Source organism: Oncorhynchus keta, chromosome 4 (assembly GCF_023373465.1).
Source record: "Oncorhynchus keta strain PuntledgeMale-10-30-2019 chromosome 4, Oket_V2, whole genome shotgun sequence".
Taxonomy (NCBI): domain Eukaryota; kingdom Metazoa; phylum Chordata; class Actinopteri; order Salmoniformes; family Salmonidae; genus Oncorhynchus; species Oncorhynchus keta.
In genome coordinates, this window is record NC_068424.1 from 58,602,340 (window position 1) to 58,630,014 (window position 27,675).

Consider the following 27,675-nt stretch of genomic DNA (forward strand, 5'->3'; position numbering starts at 1 on the left):
TCGGCGATTCAGGCTTTAGGACCGTGAATCCACCTCCTTGGTGGAGAGGGCCTATGCCGGATCGAGCTGTCATATAGTCGGACGTTCGCGTTCAGTTTGATAGTTTTTGGCAGTGGCAAGAGCGATGCAAGACAAGGAGTGTAGATGAGATAGAGAGATAAAGAGGAAACCAGTTAAATATAACACCTAATCAGAATATAACTTTGTATCCGTTTACAGGAAAGCGCACAGTGAACATGTCGGTGTTGGCGCTACAAGAGTACGAATTTGAGAGACAGTTCAACGAGGACGAAGCCATACGATGGATGCAAGAAAACTGGTAGATATAGTCTATGAAATATCATATTGATGTGGGGAGGATTGTTTGTGTATATGAGACACAATTTCCTCATACTCGTATTAATAGAAACAGGAAATGAATGAATAAGAATAGCATATTCTGGATGCTGCTAACGTTAAGCTTGCAAATAGCTTATGTTGTGGTCTGCTTAGGCTTTCCTATAATAACATCTTTCTCATAAAGCAGCTAGAGGATCATCCGCACACAGACAGTAGACTACCCTATTCACAACATATGCAGGCCTGGCTGTGAATTAGTTACAATGAATCAAGAAGGTGCCCATTGGTGAATAGCCTACCAACTGAACCTATCACTCTATTATTAGGTTACATCTCGTTACAATTTCCTTGCCTTCTGATGTGACTTTCAGTGATTTGCGTATGTAGAATGTTTATTTTTAGGCATCAGATTCCAGGTATTCAAGGTGATGCGGCGCTACTGTTATCTGTCTGCTGACCAGATAATTCCGTCCTCTTACATTTACCGCTGCCCAATAGCCCTTTATTACAACCGGTACGCTATGAATGAAATAAATCCCACATGCCGAGAGTTGACAGAGGTAGACCTTTCGTTTATCAGCATACTATTTTGTCTAGTCCGTTGCGCTCCAAAAACTGATTACATTTAGACCTACAATACGCACAATACCGGTTTGGAGTCTGTAGTCTCGTTTCTTTGGCCAAACAGACAGAATAACTCAACCTTCCTAGCCTATACATTTAAGGTGCTAACCATTACAAACACATTCCTAAAGAAAAGATGACCAAATTATAGGCAAACACTCAAAATAACATCACTGCCTGGATAGGCTATATGTTCATGTTCTGGCCAAACCCTTAACATAGACATATGCTCACCAAAGACAGGGTAAGACCATTATATATCCACCATAGACTGAATAAATAGAAAACTAACAAAACTTGTCTTGGTAATGCCTATTGATGCCGGATGATGCAGGTGATGAGCACGGCCATAACCAGGTTATGCTCCATCTGAAATCACACCCTACTAATACCTGTAAGTGTCTAGGAAATAAATCACCATTATGGTTTTTTAAAATCATTTTTATAATTGACTGTTATCCATGACCATCAGTGTCTAATTAGTCTCCTGTGTTTACCATTGTAATAGCCTATGGGAGGTTACCACTTATGCATTGGTTATTAACTGACTTAAATAATGATTAAAGTATTTATACCTGTTGAAAAACCTTCAATAGACAGGTAAAAATCTAATTTGTAATGCAACAGCAGCCTACACTAATGCCACATGCTGGTTTATTGGTAGGCTACAGAACTAGGAAATAGCAAAAAGAAGTGTGTTAATTTGTAATAGTAGAAACATTTATGTTGCAATTAAACATTCTTTAAAAAGGAACCATTTACAGAAGTCCAATGTGTTCCTTTTCAGAATCAAGCGTGTGGAAACATTGTGCAGGAGCTGCCCATAAGTTGGTGCTACCAACGGACCAATAGAAATTATCTTATGATGTCTGCTGACAGAGTGCTAGCCAATCACATCGCAGCTCATGATCTGTGCCCACTCTTCTGGGCAGCGTTTGCACTGCAGCAGGGATGTCTGCTCTAACAAGACCATACCGCATGGTTCTGAGAGGAAATAACCACTGCACAAATTCACGAGTGGTTAGTCATATTCACCCAAATTGATATTACACAATAGGTGTATGAACATGTTACATGTTTTGAGAGATATGTTATAGAGTAGTCAACTTAGTTGTAAATAGGTGCAGCCCTTCAGCCTAAACTCCTAAAGAGAAAAATCATAATTGAATGCTAACCAACCTGTTTCTTTCTCTGCCGTACAGATACAATAACAATGCATTGCTTCATGGGTGATTTTCTGGCACATTTCAACTGCCTTTAACCGTTGGGGCCCTATTCAATGAAACAAAATACCATAATGGCACTTTCTGATGCATGTACTAATCAAAACAACACTTTCAAACTCTACAGCATTGTAATTGAAGCATGTGTTCTCACTATGCAGGTGACCTCCCTCTCTCTCTCATCACATTTCTTGAATGGGCTACTTACTGTATGTTGAGGCCTACCAAATACCAATGGGAAATAGAGGAAAGTTTTAATGGTAGGCTGCTGCAGTCTATTGACTACTGTGTGATGAAATAGTTGCAGGGACGGCCTCTGTAGCTGCCAGTACTAACAAACTCAGAGGAAGTGCACCTTAGTCCAGCGAGGACAAAACCCCTGGGGAAAGTGAGGACAGATGATAAGCTCTTTTGGGAACGACTGCAAAGAATCAAGCTTACGCAAACCTTGCCTCGTTGTTATAACAAGGCTTGCTCTTTGCTATTGGGGTGTTCAATCCAAACGGGAGAAAAATGTCATGGTTGACTCAGCATGTCTGGAAATGGCATTTGATCTTCAAATCACTGTTTCGGCTTCAGGGGGCAGTGTGCAGTGTGCTTAACTTGAAAAACAGCATATAGCTACCCTCACATAATTGCTAATTAAACTACCCTCACTTGCCATTAGCTCCTGCAAATACCCTCCCCCTCAGGACAAATGTTTTTGGTTGAATCTCCGTGAATTTATAAAATCTCCCACTGTGCACACCATGTCATTTCAAGGTTGATAATTGGGTAATATATGGTTGCGATGTTTATTCAATGAGATTACAATCACTCAAATGGGAATACAATTTCAGATATTTTGTTTATTTACACAACAAATTGTGATATCACTGTTCATCTAATAGCACAACCACATGACCTGTGTTGCAGTTGAGATTACATTAAAAGTACATGGTGCAAGTGATCAATAGCGTTCAAGATTCTGCACAGATCATTACAGCAATTGTGAAGATTTTCACAGACCTGCGACAACCTATGCACACTAGCTTGAACATATGATTACATAAGAATACCTTTATAGTTACAGTAACCTCAATGTGACCATGGATGTGTTTCTCATTTTACGGTTGAATGTTACTTTAATTTGTAAGAGCCTTCATTTAAGGCTATTTTCTGTATTACAAAAGTAGCATTTAATTGTATTTGTCGACAATGCAACCAAATATCAACATTTAAAGGAGATGTATCTACTGCTTGCATAGTTTCACCTGATCCACTGGCTTCATCCCATTCTTTAACTTGTATTTGTGGTTGAGTTATAATTTATTTTCTTCTATTTTGTTTTTATTTGGGTGGGTGGGGTGGGGGGGGGTGTAGATCAGCTTTAATATTGTAAATAGATTGTAGCTTCTATCAATGTTATTGGTTGAGAGAATGCCAAGAGTGTGCAAAGTTGTCATTAAGGCAAAGGGTGGCTACTTTGAAGAATCTCAAATCTCAAATATAATTGGATTGATTTAACACTTTTGTGGTTACTACATCATTCCATATGTGTTATGTCATAGTTGTGATGTCTTCACTATTATTCTACAATGTAGAAAATAGTAAAAATGAAGAAAAACCCTTGAATGAGTAGGTGTCCAAACTATTGACTGGTACTGTACATTTAAAAACATATATATTCCTTCTTTATTATTTTCCCCTAACCCGACCACCCCTCCCGTAATTGGAGTAAACTAATGGGACAACAATACTTATGCTTTCACTTCCAGCTTATACATACTACACACATTTCACAGACAGTATATTTTACAGTAGTTATATTTTGTTTGTTTTAGTCCCACCCGTCAGCTAAGCTCAACCCCTCCCATCTATCTCTGAAGACCATAAAGTCTAGCTGCCATATATTTTTCCACTCAACATATCATTTGTTAAAGGGATTCTTTTGAATTTTGGTAATGAGGCCATTTACAGTGCATTCGGAAAGTATTCAGACCCCTTGACTTTCCACATTTTGTTACATTACAGCCTTATTTTAAAATTGATTGAATTGTGTTTTCCCTCATCAATCTACACGCAATTCCCCATAATGACAAAGCAAAAACAGTGATTTAGATTTTTTTGCAAATTTATAAAAAATATAAAACTGAAATATCACATTTATGTAAGTATTCAGACCCTTTACTCAGTACTTTGTTGAAGCATCTTTGGCAGCAAATACAGATTCGAGTCTTCTTCTACATCTGCATTTCTTGCTGTTTGGGGTTTTAGGTTTCTAGGTTTCTGCACAGCACCTTGTGACATCGGCTGATGTAAACAGGGCTTTATAAATACATTTGATTGATTCTTGGGTATGACGTTACAAGCTTGACACACCTGTATTTGGGGATTCTTATCTGCAGATCCTCTCAAGCTCTGTCAGGTTGGATGGGGAGGGTCACTGCACAGCTATTTTCAGGTCTGTCCAGTAATGTTTGATCGCATTCAAGTCCAGGCTCTGGCTGGGCCACTCAAGGACATTCTGAAACTTGTCCCGAAGCCACTCCTTTGTTGTCTTGGCTGTGTACTTAAGGTCGTTGTCCTGCTGGAAGGTGAACATTCCACCCAATCTGAGGTCCTGAACACTCTGGAGCAAGTTTTCATCAAGGATCTCTCTGTACTTTGCTCCGTTCATCTTTCCCTGGATCCTGACTAGTCTCCCAGTCCCTGCCGCTGAAAAACATCCCAACAGCAGGATGCTGCCACCTCCATGCTTCAACGTAGAAATGGTGCCAGGTTTCCTCCAGATGTGACACTTGGCTATTCAGGCCAAAGAGTTCAATCTTGGTTTCATCAGACCAGAGAATCTTGTTTCTCATTATCTGAGAGTCCTTTAGGTGCCTTTTAGCAAACTCCAAGCGATCTGTCATTTGCCTTTTACTGAGGAGTGGCTTCCATCTGGCCACGCTAACATAAACGCCTGATTGGTGGAGTGCTGCTGAGATGGTTGTTCTCCTGGAAGGTTCTGTGCCTTTCCAAATCATGTCCAATCAATTGAATTTACCACAGGTGGACTCTAATCAAGTTGTAAAAACACTCCAAGGATGATCAATAGAAACAGGATGCACCTGAGCTCAATTTCAAGTCTCATAGCAAAGGGTACTTATGTAAATAAGGTATTACTGTTTTTAATGTTTAATACATTTGAAAACATTTCAAAAACCTGTTTTAGCTTCACCATTAGGGGGTATTGTGCTAGATTGATGTCAATGTTTTATTTAATCCATTTTAGAATAAGGCTGTAACATAACAAAATGTAGAAAAGGGGAAGGGGTCTGAATACTTTCCCGAAGGCACTGTATGTATATACTTCCCCAGAGTCAGATGAACTAAAGGATACCATTTTTTATGTCTGTGTCCATTATGAAGGAGGTTAGAGGTAGTTTTGCACATCAATGCTAACTAGCATTAGGAAGTCTGTGGATATTTACTAGGATGCTAGAGACAAAAATGATATCCACAAGTTCATCTGACTCTGGGGAAGTAGATAAGGACCCTCATTGTCAAAGTCCCAAAGTATTCCTTTAACTTGTGGACAAGTTAATAGGCTATTGATTGTATTTCAGAAGTGATTTCAAAAGTAATATTGAATTATGTTTGGTTGTCAACACAACCAAATATAATCATTTTAAAGGGGATTTATTTTCTGCTTGGATAGTTCCATCTGTGCCACTGACTTAGTCTGTCTTTAATTCCAGTTTTTCTACAAATTAATAATTGATATGTTGGATTCACGTCTCCATCTCAACCAACAATCAAAGTTAAACAATAGGATCAAATCAAAAGTTAAATGCACTTTAAATCAAATTTGATTTGATTTAGTCCGATTCTTTAACTTAGATTTTTGATTGAGACGGAGACGTGAATCCAACGTATCAATGTTATACTGTAAATAACAGTAAGTAACATTCAACCTTAAAATGAGTAACACATTCATGGCCACATTTTGAGGTTTGACGCCAACCAGAGCTTAAATCCTTAGACCTATTGTAGTGTCTATTTTAGTTGAATTCTGGGTTGAATTGGAACAATAGCTGTTGATGACCTAAAATAGTATAATTTATGATATATGAGTGATAAAGTATTGTCCCATTTCATTTGCTCTGATAAACCTACCCTTTGGGATGACTTGGATAACAACAGTGAAACTATTTCGTTTTTAAGAGGAGATCTCTCAACAAACATTCTTATAATAGCGCATTGTAATAGTGACAAATATCATAACTAAGCAGGACAGGGCTTGGTTAAAACCTTGGATGAGTGACTATAGTTTTTTTTCTGATAGTGGATATAATGATCTGATGTGGTTTTAATGAAGGTACACATTTTACGTATTGTCTATGTTGAAATTTGGTTACCATGATGACATAATTCTGTGGTTAAAATTTCAACCTTAAAACAACAGTTTACTTTGACTTACATTGACAAATGATGTTGAAACAAACAAAGAATCTCAGTCCTGGGCACATACAGCATTTTGGCAGCAGACACTTGTTCTTTTGGAGTTAGTCAACAAAGTGGCACTGTGACATTATGATGATGGTTTGACATTAAATAGATTCATTCACAAGATCACTTTGAGGTCACCGTTCAGTGGCAATAGAATGCATGATGTGGCTATAACTGAAAATAATTTTACATTCAAATGTCTCGATATTTTTACGTTTATAAAGAGGACGCTGTTTGTTCTCTGTGTGGTCTTAAGTATAAACCTGATGAGACATTGCCCAGTGAGAGAAAAAAAAACAAGGGACTGTTTTTGCTCAGCATAGCTTATTAACTATCACGTTCCCAATTTTTAAAGGAACAGAATCAGAACTGGGAATGAAAGTGATCTACAGTATACTGTTCTGGAACAGAAACATTATTTTAAACCCGTTAATAACATTATTTTAGTTCTGGGCATTTTTTTCCCAGTCCCACAAAAGATGAAAAAAGTGCCTATGCAAAGCCCTCTCTCTGTCAATCAGGAACTTCTTCCAGTGTCTTCCTGCCAGTTGAAAATCTTTGCCAGTGTGTGTGTGTCTAGGCAACCTGCCTTTCCCCTCCCGAAGCATAGCAGTAGCCTACTGATGTTACAAGCGTGATTCAGAAGATAGGGAGAGAGATTTTTTTATTATAGAAGAATCGATTAACTTTTTCAATGATAGTTAGGGACAGTGGTGTGTATTCATGGTTGCCAAGGGAAGCCAGGCTTCCCTAAAAAATGGGTTAGGGTTAGAAATAGAAAAAAACATATAATCATTTATATTTCGTGTCTCTGTGTTTCATAATTTGTCTTCAATTTGCAAGAGGCTGAATGTATCTCACCAGAGAAAGCATCTGAGTGAGCGAAATAGCTCCCCTCTGTCTCTGTATGTGTAGGCCATCTATCTGATGCTGTCTGGTCAAAAAGAGTATGACATTGTTGCATTAAATGCAAGGGAAGCCAGTGAGCCTCCCTTGATCATTGTTTAAATAAAATAATAGCCAATCAGCATTGCGCTTAAATTAGTGAGCTCAACTGTGAATTGTCCTGGCACACATAAAAAAGTGTCAAGGGAAGCCAGTTTGGATTTGGCTTCACTCCTATCACATCACATTGCGAGAAATATGTCAGAAACAACTTGATTTTTTGCATCTCGATGTATTGTCCTCCGGTGGCTAGCTAGCTAGCTTGAATTATCCCTTTCCTAAATTAGCCATGGATGGAGATAGGGATTTGGACTTTTACTTAATTCTCCGTTCTGGCCAGTGATTATAACGGTGATTCTGATCCAACCATAAATTCATACATTGTGCCTCTGGACTGAGAGGATGGAAGTTCAAATCAAATCAAATTACATTTAATTTATCACAAATGCCTAATACAACAAGTGTAGACCTTACTGTGAAAATCTGAAATAAATCATTCTCTACTATTATTCTGACATTTCACATTCTTAAAATAAATTGGTGATACTAACTGATCTTAGACAGGGAATTTTTACTCTGATTAAATGTCAGGAATTGTGAAAAACTGAGGTTAAATGTATTTCGCTATGGTGTATGTAAACGTACGACTTCAACTGTACGTATAGGTAGGGGTAAAGTGACTATGCATCAATAATTAGCAGCGAGTCGCAGCAGCGTAAGAAATTAATAAATAGGAGGGTCAATGCAAATAGTCCAAGTAGCTATTTGATTAGCATTCTTATGTCTTAGGGTAGAAACTGTTAAGAAGCCATTTGGACCTAGACTTGGCTCTACGGTACCGCTTGCCGTGCGGTAGCAGAGAGAACAGTCTATGACTTGGGTGGCATGAGTCTTTTTTAATTTTTAAGGGCTTCCTCTGATGACACTAGTCAGGATGCTCTCGATGGTGCAGCTGTAGAACTTTTTGAAGATCTGAGGACCCATGCAATCTTTTCAGTCTCCTGAGGAGAAATAGGCGTTGTCCTGTCTGCTTCACAACTGTCTTGGTGTGTTTGGACCATGATAGTTTGTTGGTGATGTGGACAGCTCTAAACCTGCTCCATCACAGACCCGGCGATGAGAATGGGGGCGTGCTCGGCCCTCCTTTTCCTTTATTCCACAATCATCTCCTTTGTTTTGATCACGTTGAGGGAGAGGTTGTTGTCCTGGCACCACACTGCCAGGTCTCATCGTTGTCGGTGATCAGGCCTACCACCGTTGTGTCGTCTGCAAGCTTAATGTTGGTGTTTAAGTCATGCTTGGCCACACAGTCGTGGGTGAACAGGGAGTACAGGAGGGCCTAACCACGCACCCCTAAGGGGCTCCCATGTTGTGTTGTTGCCTACCCTTACCACCTGGGGGCGTTCTGTCAGGAAGTCCAGGATCTAGTTGCAGTGGGAGGCGTTTAATCCCAGGGTCCTTAGCTTAGTGGTGAGCATTGAGGGCACTATGGTGTTGAATACTGAGCTGTAGTCAATGAACAGCATTCTCACGTAGGTGTTCCTATTTCCCAGGTGGGAAAGGGCAGTGTGGAGTGCAATAGAGATTGTGTCATCCGTGGATCTGTTGGGGTGGTATGCAAATTGGAGTGGGTCTAGGGTTTCTGGGATAATGGTGTTGATGTGAGCCATGAACAGCCTTTCAATATGTAACTAGCTAACGCATTTTATCCAGGTAGCCTTGGACAACAAAAAATAAAAATGTGTACTGTATGACAGCCATAGACCTTTTAAGCAACACGAAAGAGAGAAGGATGGCATTGGCGTTTCTCTACCTGTAGGGTGAGACAACATGTTTTTTTCTATTTGCACGAACGAACACACACACACACACACACACACACACACACACACACACACACACACACACACACACACACACACACACACACACACACACACACACACACACACACACACACACAAATCAGAACAATGGACAGCCACATCATAGTTAGCTTATGTTGATTGGACTAAATAGTTTTTGGTATATTTTAGTTGTCACTGTATTAGACTAAGCATAGGTGATTTGATGATGTTGAAATGTGGAAATGGTGCTGGAATAGGGGAGGCAGCTCCTGTTTTCTTTGCAACTTGCTGTAACTCTCCGTGGTTCTATTTTAAAAGCTATTTAGTGGTCCGAAAATGTCAGATACATTAGCTTGCTTGCCCATGCTATAGGTCATGTAACTGTTTGTTACATGCAATATGTTTTGCGGACTTCACTGGACAGCGGTTGCTCTCCAGTATTGTGAACAAAGGTGTGGTTTAATTTGTTCTGCCACGGTGTCTTCTTATTGTCCCTGCCTTCGTCCTATATATCACAGTAGCAAGTCATATGAACTAACAGGTTATAGAGCAAACAACACAATTATCACAACACAGGTTTTAATATGGCTTTTTTTGGGGCTTGCCTCCCCCCGTGATTTTAACCATGCACTGCTACTGGTTAGGGATACATAGTTATCACAGTTGACATTGGATTTATTGACTACAAAATTGTAAGACAGGTTTTTAATTTCGGTGCTGCTCTGACCACACAAGCTTGTTTGTTAGCTAGCTATCTCTGGTCCAACGTTAAGTCAACTCTTAAGTTGAAAGACATTCAAAGTTCCTCCATAGAAGCCGCTCCTCCGTAGGTATAAATCTGTGGGCCTAATTCAAATGATGCATGTCATAACAAGATGCCCAGTGCTTCAAGCCAAGCCTCCTCCTCCACCCTCACTCACCCTCTCCCTACCCGCAAAATTTCAGCTGCCTCTTGTCTTTCTGTCATGCATGTAAACATCTCACTGATCTATAGCTTGCCTTCTCCATCGCAAGCTGCTGTATCCGCACTGCATGATTGGTGAAGTAATTTAATGTTGAGTTAAATGTAAAAAAAATGTGCTAACTTGTTAAAACTTCTTAGGGCTGCAATCCCGTTAACGGGATCGATATGACAACAGCCAGTGAAAGTGCAGGGCGCCAAAATTCAAAACAACAGAAATCTCACAATTAAAATTCCTCAAACATACATGTATCTTATACCACTTTAAAGGCATTCTTGTTGTTAATCCCACCACAGTGTCCGATTTCAAATAGGCTTTACAGCAAAAGCACCACAAACGATTATGTTAGGTCACCACCAACTCAGCCATTTTTCCAACCAAAGAGAGGAGTCACAAAAAGCACAAATAGAGATTAAATGAATCACTAACCTTTGATGATCTTCATCAGATGACACTCATAGGACTTCATGTTACACAATACATGTATGTTTTGTTTGATAAAGTTCATATTTTAAAAAATCTCAGTATACATTGGCGTGTTACGTTCACTAGTTCCAAAAACATCCGGTGATATTGCAGAGAGCCACATCATTTTACAGAAATACTCATACTATTTATGTTGATAAAAATCAAATCCTTAGACATGGAAATAGAGATATACCTCTCCTTAATGCAACCGCTGTGTCAGATTTCCAAAAAAACTTTACAGAAAAAGCAAACCATGCAATAATCTGAGACAGCGCTCAGAAATAAAATAAAATTATCCGCCATGCTGTAGTCAACAGAAATCAGAAATAACATTATACATATTCCCTTACCTTTGATGATCTTTATCAGAATGCACTCACAGGAATTGCAGTTCCACAATAAATGCTTGATTTGTTCGATAATGTCCATTATTTATGTCCAAGTAGCTACTTTTGTTAGCGCATTTAGTACACAAATCAAAATGCTCGTGCAGGTCCATCCGAACGTCGGACGAAAACTTCAAAAAGTTATATTACAGGTCGAAGAAACTTGTAGAATCAATATAATCAATCTTTAGGATGTTGTTATCATAAATCTTCAATAACGTTCCAACCAGAGAATTCTGATGTCTGTAGAGAAGCCATGGAATGCAGGTCGCTATATCAAGTGAAATTCACGTGACCAGGACCTGGCTCTCTGCCAGACAACTGACTCAAACAGCTTCCATCCGGCTCCACAACACAGTAGAAGAATCATTCAAGTTTCTAAAGACGGTGGACATCTAGTGGAAGCCCTAGGAAGTGCAACTTGATCCATATCCCACTGTGTATTCAATAGGGGCTGGGTTGAAAATCGACCAACCTCAGATTTTCCACTTGCTGTTTGGATTTCTTCTCAGGTTTTTGCCTGCCATATGAGTTCTGTTATACTCACAGATATAATTCAAACCGTTTTAGAAACTTCCGAGTGTTTTCTATCCAATGCTAATAATAATATGCATATATTAGCAACTGGGACTGAGGAGCAGGCGGTTTACTCTGGGCACCTTTCATCCAAGCTACCCAATACTGCCCCTGCAGATTAGTACATGGGGCCCTGACTGCAAGTTTGGGAACCACTGTAATAAACTCTCTCTCTCTCTCTCTCTCTCTCTCTCTCTCTCTCTCTACTTGCTTCCTCTCGCTCTTTGTCTCCTCTGCTTCCTCCTGAATGCATTGCAGCCTGCCTCAGCCTCGCCAGGTATTATGAGAACTTAGTAGCCTCTTTTTTTACTCCTGTTGAGGTAGACTCCATTTAATGTTAGCTTCTTACTTCATCCTAGCTGGCTAATACATAGCCGGAGCCCTTCAACGTTACTGCAATATAAGAAGCTAGCCACCTGACTGACTGCCACATCTATAAGCAACTATTTACCAGTTGTGCACTTGTTATCCGAGAGCCGGTTTTTGTTTGTTTGGAGGATGTCTATAGACACGGGCGGAGGCGCAGGATGGTTTTAAAATAGCATTTTGTCCGGCATCTCGCAAATACACTGTCAGAAACTTCTCTGCTTGCTTGCTTGAACCGACTCCGTGCTAGGGTAGTTAATTTCATGTCTATGGCCCTCGGCCTGTGCCACGAGAGGGTGGAGTTAGCCATTTGAGAGAGTGGTGAATGTGCTGCTAAAGATAAATCCAGGGGAAGCAGGCGAACATAACAAACATACCACTATCCACTCATTCGCAAAGAGGCAGGCGCAACTCGAACTTAGTCAGATCAAGAATATAAGCTTTCTGAGCTGATTGACCCTGGGAGCAATATTTAGATGTTGATCTATATATTTTTTATGATTGTGTACAAAATATATATTTGTATTATTTAAAACAAAAAAAATAGAAAAAATTACAGAGGTCCGGTCCTCGTTGTCCTCATATGTAGTTACGGCCTTGGCGACTGTGTGTGTAGGCCCCTGTGTGTATGCCCTTGTGTGTGTGCATGTATGTGCTTGTGTAAGCAAGAGTATAAGTATGAGTGTATGGCTCTGTGCCAGCAAGTGACCAAACAACACACAGATCAGTCCATAATGTTGTCTACTTACAGTACAGCTGGCTGGTCTTAATGTCGGACACACTGTGGCTGCCTGACACTGAAGTACACATATATTCCATTTACCTGCTGAGTCATTCCCAGTCAATCCCCCCACAAACTTCACCATTGCTCAGAGTCAGTGATGGTTGCTCAGGTTGTGTAGTGTATTCAGTCATTGAAACCCTCAGTGGACTTCCAAGCAATCGGACACCATCCTCTTGAGCGACTGCATGTCATTGTAGGATCAGTTGTTTCATGCAATTCTGAAGGAAGAGCAGTAGACCTCTACAAAACGTGATGAGATAGATACCATGTTAGGTTACTGCATGGACATACAATGAGAATTAAAACATTAAGAACACCTGCTCTTTCCATGACATTGACAGACCAGGTGAATCCAGGTGAAAGCTATGATCCCTTATAGATGTCACTTGTTAAATTCACTTCAATCAATGTAGATGAAGGGGAGGAGACGGGTTAAAGAAGGATTTTTAGGCCTTGAGACAATTGAGACATGGATTGTGTATGTGTGCCATTCAGAGGGTGAATGGGCAAGACAAAATATTTAAGTGCCTTTGAACCGGGTGTGGAAGTAGGTACCAGGCCCACCGGTTTCTGTCAAGAACTGCAACGCACATTGCTTATCTATCCAATTGTTTCAGACCTACAGCAGTTCCTAGGGTTAGTCTTTGGACAATGAGTTATGGTATCGACTACTGGGAGGGATGTTTTACATACTGCTTTTCCCAGAAGGATAGGATGCGATGATGGTGATTGCTGCTGACTGCATCGACCCAGAGCCTACCTCTGGCTTGATGTTGTCACCCAGCAGTACACCTGGATGGAGGATACAGAGAGGGAGATGCGGGGTGACTTTGCCATCTTGTCAAAGTGTCAGCTGAGAGTCAGGATGCAGACAGAGGAAAGAGCAGTCATTCCATTGTATTTCATCAAACAGCTTTTGCAGAGGCAGATATTCATTTTCAACCTGCCAGTGTATCAAATGAAATGTGTTTTTGCATTTGCTCAAGTGGCCATGAGGTCAAATATACATCTAATTTGCACTGCTCACCTTGCATCTTTTTATTCGCTAATGATCTACACTTGGCAAAATGCAATAAGTCTCATTCAAACCTTCTAAAGCTTTCATTCTCTTCCTACTATAAATAAACCAGCCACTCACCATTACACTTTAATCCCTTAACAAGCTGAAACGATTATCTGCCAGAGCCAAACAAAATAATTTGCCTAGTTGTACAGTTATTATCAGCTCAACTGAAATAGGCAGTGTAACTAACAGTGCACATTTTAATGTATCCTTATCAAACTCATTCTTCCCATTGAATACACTGGTGTAAATGTTTTAAACTGTATCATAACACTAGCACCAGAGGTAACACTTTTTTGTGTTAGGCTTTGTAGGATGTAACAATTATGTTTCTTGCTGTATGTCCAGTTCTAGATGTATAGTATAGTTAGTTCTCTGTTCACCACTAAATTCGACTCCTGCCTCAAGGCCACCAGATGCATCAAACTCTTTGCATTCCCGGCGGAAGTCATTAATTGTCAACGGAGCCGTCTGCAGCTCTACATTGGGGGTGCCGTACTAGGCGGCGGTGAGTTCTGTATACCGCATGTGTTCAATATTTTCAACTCGTGCGTTGCATTACCGTGCAGTGGTACAAATGGAGGTACACACAGACTCCAACTAGCTAGCTTTTAGCGAGTTGAAAAGAGAAGCACGTGTGCATCAAACACGGAAAATGCGGGATAGACATCCAGCAAAACAAAACGCATATGCATCTGGTGGACATCGGGCATCAGGGTGGTTCTTACCGGACTGTCTAATCTGTTATATCCAGGGCCTATTTATATCTTGGCCTTATGTAGCACTTTGTTACAGAACCAAAGGTTTGGTGTACTTCAAGGGTATGCCTTGACGGCACAACTGATTCCACTGCTACTGTGCAACCTACAAACAACTAAAACAAGCCAAAGGACAAGGCCATTCACCCTGAACTGAGTTGCTTTACTGTGAAGGCAGCTCTCAGACCGAACACACACACACTCATCCTTATAGTCAGTGTTACGTAAGGGGTGAAATCTCCAGCTAATACAGATCCAAGTTACACATCAGGTTAGCCAGCAGCTTTGACCAAAACAGCTAGGGGAAGGGAAAGGGCCACAAGTGTGACTAGCCTAGTTATTGTGAACTGCTAACACTAGGTTAGCCCAACCATTAGAAGGTGCATGCAGATCTAGCCATCAATATTGAAAGACTCCTTTTGCATTAGAGAAGTTGAGTCAAATAGTTCCTGCCATGGTCCAATTTCATGATCAGGTGTGATTTATGCCTTCAGGTAAGATTTGTTTAGAGATCTGTCCACACATTCCCTATCTAATCTCTCTCTGAAATAGGCCACTTAGACTGTTAAATATTTACAGAGCGAGATACCTATTGCAATGATTTTTTAAACAAGCCCTAAACCAGGGGACATATTATTCCAAAAGTAAATGCACACAGGTACAATATTGTGCAATCCTAAATTATGATTATAACCAGGCTCAGTCATTAGTTCTGTGACCTCCATATTAAATATAATGTTTATAGTTCAAGCCACTAGCTAGCTCTGTTTGGCAGGATGACCTGATACATTGTGCAGACATAGGAGGGAATGGGATCCCCCGGAAGGCCGCCACTGCTTTGCTCGCTCTATCAGAAAGCATTAGATCAGCCCCTAATGTTTGCTTAGCTCCAGCAAAGGCTCTGGTACAGACTCGGCCACCGCCCAGCAAGTCTCACTCAGTGATAAGGGAATGCATGGGAGGTGGCTTGCTCTCCACGAATGCTGATGATGACTGGCAAAATGGAGCAGTCTGCAGCTGTGTTGGATAGCTCTCAGGGATGTGAGAGGTACACTATAATAATGAAGAAAAAGAGACACAACTCCATTTTAAAGCATAGGAAAATGTCAGTAAATATGTCCCAAATATGTCCCCACTCAATGTTCGACCTTTGCTGTATGTGACGTTTACTATTTTCACAGTTATTATTCATTTGGAATCACTGTTAGGCTGTGCTTTAAACTGCCTTTGAAGCTGAGTTGAATTCTAAAGGTATTTTGAACAAAACTCAGCTGGAAGAATAAAGTAAGGTTTCAGAACGTGCAGAGTGTGAGAAGTCTCTTCTGATTGCTCTACTGTACTTGCAACAGTAGTACTCCATCCACTGATACATTGTGCAATCGTCATTAGTCATGAACAGCATTCATAGTGTAGAGTTTCCAGTTAGGGTTTTCCAAATAGTATTGCATTTACATTTTAGCAGACACTCAGTGCTGGGGTTTCTGACTCCAAACGGAGTTTTCATCTAAATATATCCTGTCTCAGGTCGCTTTGTGGTTCATTATTGTTGGATGGGAGTAAAGAACAAATAAATCAGATGTGAAGAAATGAGTCCAGTGCCAAGAGTCTAATGTCTTGGAGTTGATTGAAGTGCTGTGTATAAATCTTGTTTCAGGTGAAGATGAATCTCTTGGATTAGTCCACCATCCCTGATGCCGTCACTCAGAGATGATTGCATATCTCTGACTATAACCCTCCCTGACAGAGCTTCTCTTTTAAAAGTCGCTTAGAGGCACAGATCTAGGATTCATTTATACTCCGCCAATCATGACCTTAACTATTAAAGAGCCACTGAACTCGTTGATTCGCTCGTTTGTCTTTCTGTTTCGACACTAGAATAACTGTTTCTGACTCATATTGATGCCACATAGGCCGTTTTCAAAGGGTTTCATTGCTTTTTAAAGGCAGTCAATCTTTAATATGCAAAACTGACCATAGATCAGCATCTAGGTGATGACCTCTGACCCCTAGACCTACGTATAGAGAGGCAGCAAGAGACACTTTCAGCCCCCAGCCCCTAACCAAAGCTCCGACGTGAATGCTCTTGCCACATGCAGGTACTATGAGGCACGGAGGCATGATGTGAATTCACACTGACGTCTCAAATTAATTCCCATTCCTGGAGGCATTGCTTAGCTACAGCTGGCCCAATTGAGCAAGGAGAGAGACAGCCCTCGAACCTATTTGTCAACTTTGACCATGCCCCAGGTTTTCTCTGACCTTAGTGGGTTTTGGTCCATGTTATTGTACCTCATTCAGACTGTACTCTGTAGGGCTTTACACACTACTGAGACAAACCAAGCTGAACAAAACCAAGTTTTACTGTGCTGACCTGGTTGAGCATTCACCATAGTTGCTGGGAACTGTGCTGAATAGGACCGCGTGAAAAGATCACAACCAGCACAGTTTGGTTTGGGTTCGATGGTGTGAACAGGGTACTTGGTCCTCTACCTCCTAGTATCTACATCTCTGAAGCTTTAACTGTACTGTTCTGAGGAATCTGTTTATCATTGTGACCTTTAACCCTTTTGGCTGTGAAGACTGTCTGAGGAATGTGGGCTTGTTTCTCGTCTGGAATTCGCTCTGCCTCACTATAAGGTGCTTACTCTGACTCTCTCCATTCTTCACCCTTGTTTATTTTCTTTGGAACAAAGATGTCATTCTGAACTGTGCTATCATTGTGTGACAGCAGCTTCTTTGGATTTTCACTGCACTGCTTTGTCCTTTGTTCAATCAGTTATCAAGCCTGCAAGCAAACACACTAGCTGTTTGATTATTTGCATTTTGCACAAAGGGGATACACGTTGTCAACAACAGTAATGTTCTTTCAGGATATTGTTCTTGGTGAGGTTGTTCAGAAGTGTTAGTTCTGGTCAACACAAGCTAGTGAGTTTCACTATAGGAAGTTAGGATATATTACTTTTCTATATGGTTAGATTTACTTTGTTTGCAGACCCTTTTTTGAAAATTTCCGTTTCTTCAAGGAAAATATTCTGAGCAAAAATATAAATGCAACATGTAAAGTGTTGGTCACATGTCTAATGAGCTGAAATAAAATATCCCAGAAATGTTCCATACCCACAAAAAGCTTATTTCTCGCAAATTCTGTGCACAAATTTCATTACGTCCATATTAGCATTTCTCCTTTGCCAAGATAATCCATCTACCTCAAAGGTCAAGAAGCTGATTAAACAGCATGACCATTACACCTTGTGCTGGGGACAGTTAAAGGCCATGCTAAAATGTGCAGTTTTGTCACACAACACAATGCCACAGATGTCTCAAGTTTTGAGGGAGCGTGCAATTGCCATACTCACCACAGGAATGTCTACCAGAGCTGTTACGTAATATTTGAATGTTAATTTCTCTACCATAAGCCGCCTCCGATGTCATTTTAGAGAATTTGGAAATACATCCAACCGGCCTCATAAACGCAGACCACGTGTAACCACGTCAGCCCAGGACCTCCACATCCGGCTTCTTCACCTGCGGGATTGTCTGAGACCAGCCACCTGGACAGATGATGAAACTGAACGGTGTTTCTGTCTGTAATAATGCTCTTTTGTTGGGAAAAACATTTTCTGATTGGCTGGGCCTGGCTCCCCAGTGGGTGGGCCTGGCTCCCCAGAGGTTGGGTCTATGCCCTCCCAGGCCAACCCAGGGCTACGTCCCTGCCCAGTCATGTGAAATCCATAGATTAGGGCCTAATTTATTTATTTCAATTGACTGATTTCCTTATATGAACTGTAACTGAGTTAAATCGTTGATATTGTTGCATGTTGCGTTTTTTTTTCAGTAGAACTAACCAGAATCAAATATAGTACCCAAATGTAAACTTCCCTACTTCCAATATGCTAGGTACCTCTGGTTCAGGGAAAGATGATAGGGGCTATGTGGGGTGAAGTGCCTTGACAAGAAATGGGGCATGATCTTGCTTATCCCTATATTGCTTCTGAGAATTAGGTCTTAAACAGTTTTATAAGGATGGCCAGGACAAAGTAGGTAGAGGTATGAATGGGATTTTAGGTAATATTGCTGCATTGCAATGACAAATGAAAAGACAACTCCAATCTGGCCAATGGGAATGGCAGAGAGGCTGAGAGGCAAAGTCTATGCTATCATAGAGTTATAAAACTCAAGCATAATGACAAGCCACATTTTCTTCCTCAATATATCATCATTATCCTAAATAAGCTCTCTTTTTGCCTCTCTTCATTTTTCACAGGGAAGCAACGTAAAAAAAAAGCACCTCTTGGTTTTAAGTTCTTGTAGACCCACCTAGTCAGCTGAAAAGAGCAAGAAATAGTGCCGTTGTCACCATATGAAGCTGAGGTTGCAGAATGGAAAAGGGGAGTTATCTTTAGGGTTTTGGTTATAACATATGGGAGCCCAAATTCTGGTTACCTCTTGGTTTATAGTTAACATCACTTTGTTATATATAGTAATTTATTGCATAAGCTGCATCATCAGTCACCCAAATTTGATTGATTAGACCTCAAGTCTCGTTCTGAGCCCACTGGGACCAAACAAAAACTTTGAAACGTCACTTCATACTGAGCACTTCAGTATGTTGCTCAACTGGCCAGGCGGTGTATCAGCTGGCGATCAGTGTGGAAGTAATGGAGTAGTCTGCTCCAAAATCAAAGTTTGTCAGAAGATTTCGTATTACCCCAAAAGTGATCTAATGTTGCGCTGCTGTATATTTTATACTGTGTACTTTATACTGTATATTTTAGGCCATCTGTTCTTACACTATTTTACACTTGTAAGTGCTGATTATGTTCACCAAACTCCATCCTTCCTTTACAGGAAGAAGTCCTTCCTCTTCTCAGCCCTCTATGCTGCCTGCATTCTAGGCGGCCGCCATGTAATGAAACAGAGGGAGAAATTTAATCTGAGGAAACCGCTGGTGTTATGGTCCCTCACCCTCGCAGTGTTCAGGTAAGAGGGCAGACATTTACAACACTGGTCCAGTCAATGCACATTATGTAAGCATCTTGTGGCCTTAGGTTCCTCTTAAAGGAACAGTCAGGATAGTTTGGAATAAAGAAGTCATGCTGCCACTTTTCAGAATTACACACTCAAACAACAGTGCTGCACAAACATTGCTGTGGCAGGAGAGACTGGAGAGAGACTTTATACCTGAGTCCTGGGGCTTGACTGTATACCAGAGTCCTGGGGCTTCACTTATACCATTCTCTCTCTCTCGCTCTCTCTCTCTTTCCTTCTCTTTCTCTTTCTTTCTTGTCCAGTATATTTGGTGCTGTTCGCACTGGAAGCTACATGACATACATTCTGATGACTAAAGGGCTCAAGCAGTCAGTGTGTGATCAGAGCTTCTACAACGGGCCTGTCAGCAAGTTTTGGGCCTACGCCTTTGTGCTCAGTAAAGCACCAGAATTGGGTAAGTTCACTGTTATTATTTCTACTACTGCTACTGCTGATGCTACTACTACTACTACTGCTGCTGCTACTACTATTACTAATGCTACTGCTGCTACTGCTACTACTACAACTGCTGCTGCTGCTACTACTACTACTGCTACTACTACTACTACTACTACTACTACTACTACTACTACTACTACTACTACTACTACTACTACTACTGCTACTACTACTACTACTACTACTACTGCTACTACTGCTACTACTACTATTACGACTATTATTACTACTACTACTACTACTACTGCTACTACTACTATTACGACTATTATTACTACTACTACTGCTGCTACTACTACTATCCTTATCTATAATATATCAATATGTTTTACATGCGCTTTTTTCTGTCGATAGTGTCCATTGTGGTTAGAAAGATTTATGAGACTGTGGCATTGGCCATATAGTATGTTGAGATAATACCCATTAAATATCTCTGCTCCTGTTGGCTGAAAGGATCGGCACATGAATCTTTTCTGTCCTCCAATGACCTCAGAGACATGCGTGTCATCTCACCCCAACCGGTCCTAGTTTTAGTGACCTTTCCCTCGTACCCAGAGTCCGGCCTTTTTGTGTCTGGGAATCCATTTTCTGCCTGTTTGGCCCTTTTGTTATTGCCCAGTCCTGCCGTCACTGGGGCTCCACACCCTGTCAGTTCTGAGTACGATGCCCAGAGCAGGAGCCCCCTCTCAGGGGCACAGGGAGGGGGATAGAAGCCCCTACCCTTTGCCTGGCTCTGGCTCTCTTGTTGGAGGGTGGAGTACAGACCTGCTGGCCCAGACACTGATCACTGTCACAGAGGCATATGGGAGAGAGATTTTAGAGAGAGATAGAGAGAGAGAGTTAGAGAGAAAGACTGAGAGAGAGAATGGTGCTGTACAAACACACTCCCACACACAGACTGAATTCTCTGGTTGTGTTCCACTGTCGAGCAGTGGATTCACCAATTAGTCAGGTATGTTATGGTAAGAGGTAAGGTCACCTTGAATGCATTGCATTTATATGTTAGGTGGTTTTCCTGTATAACCTGTAGCTGAGACGTCAGATGTAAGTGTACTCTGTGGGCCCCATTTCACAGAGCAAAGCTGAAAATTTTTCCCAAAGCTTTTAAACAGATACACCCTGGAGACTGCTCTGCTTTACAACGAAACAAATATATTTCACCTTTATTTAACCAGGTAGGCCAGTTGAGAACAAGTTCTCATTTACAACTGCACACTTTTAAACAGAAACACCCTGGAGACTTCTCTGCTTTAAAACAGATACACCCTGGAGACTGCTCTGCTTTAAAACAGATACACCCTGGAGACTGCTCTGCTTCAAAACAGATACACCCTGGAGACTGCTCTGCTTTAAAACAGATACACCCTGGAGACTGCTCTGCTTTAAAACAGATACACCCTGGAGACTTCTCTGCTTCAAAACAGATACACCCTGGAGACTGCTCTGCTTTAAAACAGATACACCCTGGAGACTGCTCTGCTTTAAAACAGATACACCCTGGAGACTGCTCTGCTTTAAAACAGATACACCCTGGAGACGGCTCTGCTTTAAAACAGATACACCCTGGAGACTGCTCTGCTTTACAACGAAACAAATATATTTCACCTTTATTTAACCAGGTAGGCCAGTTGAGAACAAGTTCTCATTTACAACTGCACACTTTTAAACAGAAACACCCTGGAGACTTCTCTGCTTTAAAACAGATACACCCTGGAGACTGCTCTGCTTTAAAACAGATACACCCTGGAGACTGCTCTGCTTCAAAACAGATACACCCTGGAGACTGCTCTGCTTTAAAACAGATACACCCTGGAGACTGCTCTGCTTTAAAACAGATACACCCTGGAGACTTCTCTGCTTCAAAACAGATACACCCTGGAGACTGCTCTGCTTTAAAACAGATACACCCTGGAGACTGCTCTGCTTTAAAACAGATACACCCTGGAGACTGCTCTGCTTTAAAACAGATACACCCTGGAGACTGCTCTGCTTTAAAACAGATACACCCTGGAGACTGCTCTGCTTTAAAACAGATACACCCTGGAGACTCCTCTGCTTTAAAACAGATACACCCTGGAGACTGCTCTGCTTTTAAACAGATACACCCTGGAGACTGCTCTGCTTTTAAACATATACACCCTGGAGACTGCTCTGCTTTTAAACAGATACACCCTGGAGACTGCTCTGCTTTAAAACAGATACACCCTGGAGACTGCTCTGCTTTACAACGAAACAAATATATTTCACCTTTATTTTACCAGGTAGGCCAGTTGAGAACAAGTTCTCATTTACAACTGCACACTTTTAAACAGAAACACCCTGGAGACTGCTCTGCTTTAAAACAGATACACCCTGGAGACTTCTCTGCTTCAAAACAGATACACCCTGGAGACTGCTCTGCTTTAAAACAGATACACCCTGGAGACTGCTCTGCTTTAAAACAGATACACCCTGGAGACTGCTCTGCTTTAAAACAGATACACCCTGGAGACTGCTCTGCTTTAAAACAGATACACCCTGGAGACTGCTCTGCTTTAAAACAGATACACCCTGGAGACTGCTCTGCTTTAAAACAGATACACCCTGGAGACTGCTCTGCTTTAAAACAGATACACCCTGGAGACTGCTCTGCTTTAAAACAGATACACCCTGGAGACTGCTCTGCTTTTAAACAGATACACCCTGGAGACTGCTCTGCTTTAAAACAGATACACCCTGGAGACTGCTCTGCTTTAAAACAGATACACCCTGGAGACTGCTCTGCTTTACAACGAAACAAATATATTTCACCTTTATTTAACCAGGTAGGCCAGTTGAGAACAAGTTCTCATTTACAACTGCACACTTTTAAACAGAAACACCCTGGAGACTTCTCTGCTTTAAAACAGATACACCCTGGAGACTGCTCTGCTTTAAAACAGATACACCCTGGAGACTGCTCTGCTTCAAAACAGATACACCCTGGAGACTGCTCTGCTTTAAAACAGATACACCCTGGAGACTGCTCTGCTTTAAAACAGATACACCCTGGAGACTTCTCTGCTTCAAAACAGATACACCCTGGAGACTGCTCTGCTTTAAAACAGATACACCCTGGAGACTGCTCTGCTTTAAAACAGATACACCCTGGAGACTGCTCTGCTTTAAAACAGATACACCCTGGAGACTGCTCTGCTTTAAAACAGATACACCCTGGAGACTGCTCTGCTTTAAAACAGATACACCCTGGAGACTCCTCTGCTTTAAAACAGATACACCCTGGAGACTGCTCTGCTTTTAAACAGATACACCCTGGAGACTGCTCTGCTTTAAAACAGATACACCCTGGAGACTGCTCTGCTTTTAAACAGATACACCCTGGAGACTGCTCTGCTTTAAAACAGATACACCCTGGAGACTGCTCTGCTTTACAACGAAACAAATATATTTCACCTTTATTTTACCAGGTAGGCCAGTTGAGAACAAGTTCTCATTTACAACTGCACACTTTTAAACAGAAACACCCTGGAGACTGCTCTGCTTTAAAACAGATACACCCTGGAGACTTCTCTGCTTCAAAACAGATACACCCTGGAGACTTCTCTGCTTCAAAACAGATACACCCTGGAGACTGCTCTGCTTTAAAACAGATACACCCTGGAGACTGCTCTGCTTTAAAACAGATACACCCTGGAGACTGCTCTGCTTTAAAACAGATACACCCTGGAGACTGCTCTGCTTTAAAACAGATACACCCTGGAGACTGCTCTGCTTTAAAACAGATACACCCTGGAGACTGCTCTGCTTTAAAACAGATACACCCTGGAGACTGCTCTGCTTTAAAACAGATACACCCTGGAGACTGCTCTGCTTTTAAACAGATACACCCTGGAGACTGCTCTGCTTTAAAACAGATACACCCTGGAGACTGCTCTGCTTTAAAACAGATACACCCTGGAGACTGCTCTGCTTTAAAACATATACACCCTGGAGACTGCTCTGCTTTTAAACAGATACACCCTGGAGACTGCTCTGCTTTAAAACAGATACACCCTGGAGACTGCTCTGCTTTTAAACAGATACACCCTGGAGACTGCTCTGCTTTAAAACAGATACACCCTGGAGACTGCTCTGCTTTAAAACAGATACACCCTGGAGACTGCTCTGCTTTAAAACAGATACACCCTGGAGACTGCTCTGCTTTAAAACAGATACACCCTGGAGACTGCTCTGCTATAAAACAGATACACCCTGGAGACTGCTCTGCTTTAAAACAGATACACCCTGGAGACTGCTCTGCTTTAAAACAGATACACCCTGGAGACTGCTCTGCTTTAAAACAGATACACCCTGGAGACTGCTCTGCTATAAAACAGATACACCCTGGAGACTGCTCTGCTTTTAAACAGATACACCCTGGAGACTGCTCTGCTTTTAAACAGATACACCCTGGAGACTGCTCTGCTTTAAAACAGATACACCCTGGAGACTGCTCTGCTTTAAAACAGATACACCCTGGAGACTGCTCTGCTTTAAAACAGATACACCCTGGAGACTGCTCTGCTTTAAAACAGATACACCCTGGAGACTGCTCTGCTTTAAAACAGATACACCCTGGAGACTCCTCTGCTTTAAAACAGATACACCCTGGAGACTCCTCTGCTTTAAAACAGATACACCCTGGAGACTGCTCTGCTTTAAAACAGATACACCCTGGAGACTGCTCTGCTATAAAACAGATACACCCTGGAGACTTCTCTGCTATAAAACAGATACACCCTGGAGACTTCTCTGCTATAAAACAGATACACCCTGGAGACTGCTCTGCTTTTAAACAGATACACCCTGGAGACTGCTCTGCTTTTAAACAGATACACCCTGGAGACTCCTCTGCTTTAAAACAGATACACCCTGGAGACTCCTCTGCTTTAAAACAGATACACCCTGGAGACTCCTCTGCTTTAAAACAGATACACCCTGGAGACTGCTCTGCTTTAAAACAGATACACCCTGGAGACTGCTCTGCTTTAAAACAGATACACCCTGGAGACTGCTCTGCTTTTAAACAGATACACCCTGGAGACTGCTCTGCTTTAAAACAGATACACCCTGGAGACTGCTCTGCTTTTAAACAGATACACCCTGGAGACTGCTCTGCTTTTAAACAGATACACCCTGGAGACTGCTCTGCTTTAAAACAGATACACCCTGGAGACTGCTCTGCTTTTAAACAGATACACCCTGGAGACTGCTCTGCTTTAAAACAGATACACCCTGGAGACTGCTCTGCTTTAAAACAGATACACCCTGGAGACTGCTCTGCTTTAAAACAGATACACCCTGGAGACTGCTCTGCTTTTAAACAGATACACCCTGGAGACTCCTCTGCTCACACATATTGTTATTGTATGTTGACACCTACAGCATAACAATGCTGGGGACCCACAGTGCATTTATCTGTGATTAAAATTGATTAAACATGAGCACTGAAAATATTTATTTGGGTCCTTGCTTTGTCTTATCGCTCCTAAATGTTGCCATCATAATCTTTTAACATTGATTGACCAAGAACATGAGGGTATTAGAAGATGAAGCTTAAATAGCACTTAATGCTAGAAATAAGTGTTACCTGAAATTGATGACTTGCTATGTAAAGGTGTGCGCTTTGGTTCCTTTCCATTTGTAACTGACATTCTCTCTCTCTCTCTCTTGCTCTCTCTCTCCACACCCACCATGCAGGTGACACCCTGTTCATCGTGCTGCGGAAGCAGAAGCTCATCTTCCTCCACTGGTACCATCACATTACTGTTCTGCTCTACTCCTGGTACTCTTACAAGGACATGGTGGCTGGCGGCGGCTGGTTCATGACCATGAACTACCTCGTCCACTCCGTCATGTACTCTTACTACGCCCTGAGGGCGGCCGGCTTCAAGGTCTCAAGGAAATTCGCCATGTTCATCACACTCACGCAGATCACCCAGATGCTGGTTGGCTGCGTGGTGAACTACCTGGTGTACTCGTGGATGCAGCAGGGTCAGGAGTGCCCGTCTCACGTGCAGAACATTGTGTGGTCCTCGCTTATGTACCTCAGCTACTTTGTGCTCTTCTGCCAGTTCTTCCACGAGGCCTACATTGACAAGACCAAGAAGGCCGCCGCAGCTAGAGCAGAAGCCGCTGCCGCAGCCGCCAGGAAGGCCCAGTAGACGCGTTTTGAGAGGGAAAGATAGAAGGGAGACTGATGGACACGAAACGCGAGGACCAAGGACTGAGGAGATGGGGAGAATTATCGGCAAATGGATGGATGAATGATTTGAAGGATGGGTGGAGGAATGAAAGAGGGAGGTTGGGGAGGGGGGGTAGAACACGAGGGAACAAAAGGTGGGACTGCTGTCTATTTGTGCTTGAGCATACTACTAACGCGCAGATGTAAAATCCTTCACTTTGACGGAGGTGCCATCTCAAGAGAGCTGCACTGATGAAGGAAGCAGTACCTACCAAGGCGATAAACAGTCAGTGTGTCCTTTATCTGATGTTTCTTTGGCTCCCACTTGATTCTCCATATTAATGGGACAGTTAATTTTTTACCTGATAAAGGAAGTACATCTACTTGAAAAGGTGTTACTTGATAAATAGGAAATCTATTGGTACTTATGAAGAATGCGGGGACTTAAATGTACGATTGAAACCATCTAGGTGTTTTTTTGTCATTTCTTCATTGTCATTTGCTTTTCTGGTTTTTGTTGAATCATTTTAGACACTGGGAGTGTGTGAGAGGTAGACTTTTGTGTGACTTTTGTGTGCTGATGGAGTGAATGACACTGTAACTTCTGTACCCATCATTGCAACACAATATTTTCTCAGGTTTTAGGTTTCCCTCAATTTTTTCATATTATATGCATATCATCTTGATAAAGATCTTGATAAAGGTCAGATATGGGCTTAAACAATGCCAAAGGGCAACAAATGGGAAGGTTGCTTAGTTACATACAAACATCTGAAGGCCCATTGGAGAAAATGAATCTTGTGACCACACTGATTCAATGTGTGGCATGATGGGAAACGGAGTCTGACAGTGATCTGTTCACCTGCCAGTAATGACCTCACAAAGTCGCAGACCACATTTGAAAGCGAGACGCTATACATTTCCAAAGACTTTAATGAAAGAAACAGTAACGGAAAAATGCCTCAAGACCAGTGGACATCGAAGTGTATTGAATTTAAAACATATTTATGTTAAAAAAAAAAAAACATGCAATTGTCAAAATTCTATGTTATAACTTTATGTAACCTGTATCTTTTAATGGTGTCTGTCATGTTATTGTGCATTCACACTGTATCAATGTAAATCATTGTCGCTAAAGAACCAAGAGTGCAAACAAGGAGCGTCATTATGCC

General features: G+C 41.6%; 1 protein-coding gene across 1 annotated transcript; it reads left to right on the forward strand.

Moving 5' to 3' along the window:
* elovl6 (ELOVL fatty acid elongase 6) lies at nucleotides 1-27,675 on the forward strand. Its single transcript, XM_035766440.2, has 4 exons — nucleotides 1-319; nucleotides 19,663-19,794; nucleotides 20,106-20,257; nucleotides 26,020-27,675. The coding sequence occupies exons 1-4, from the start codon at nucleotides 237-239 to the stop codon at nucleotides 26,481-26,483; spliced, it is 831 nt and encodes a 276-aa protein (XP_035622333.1). The 5' UTR covers nucleotides 1-236; the 3' UTR covers nucleotides 26,484-27,675.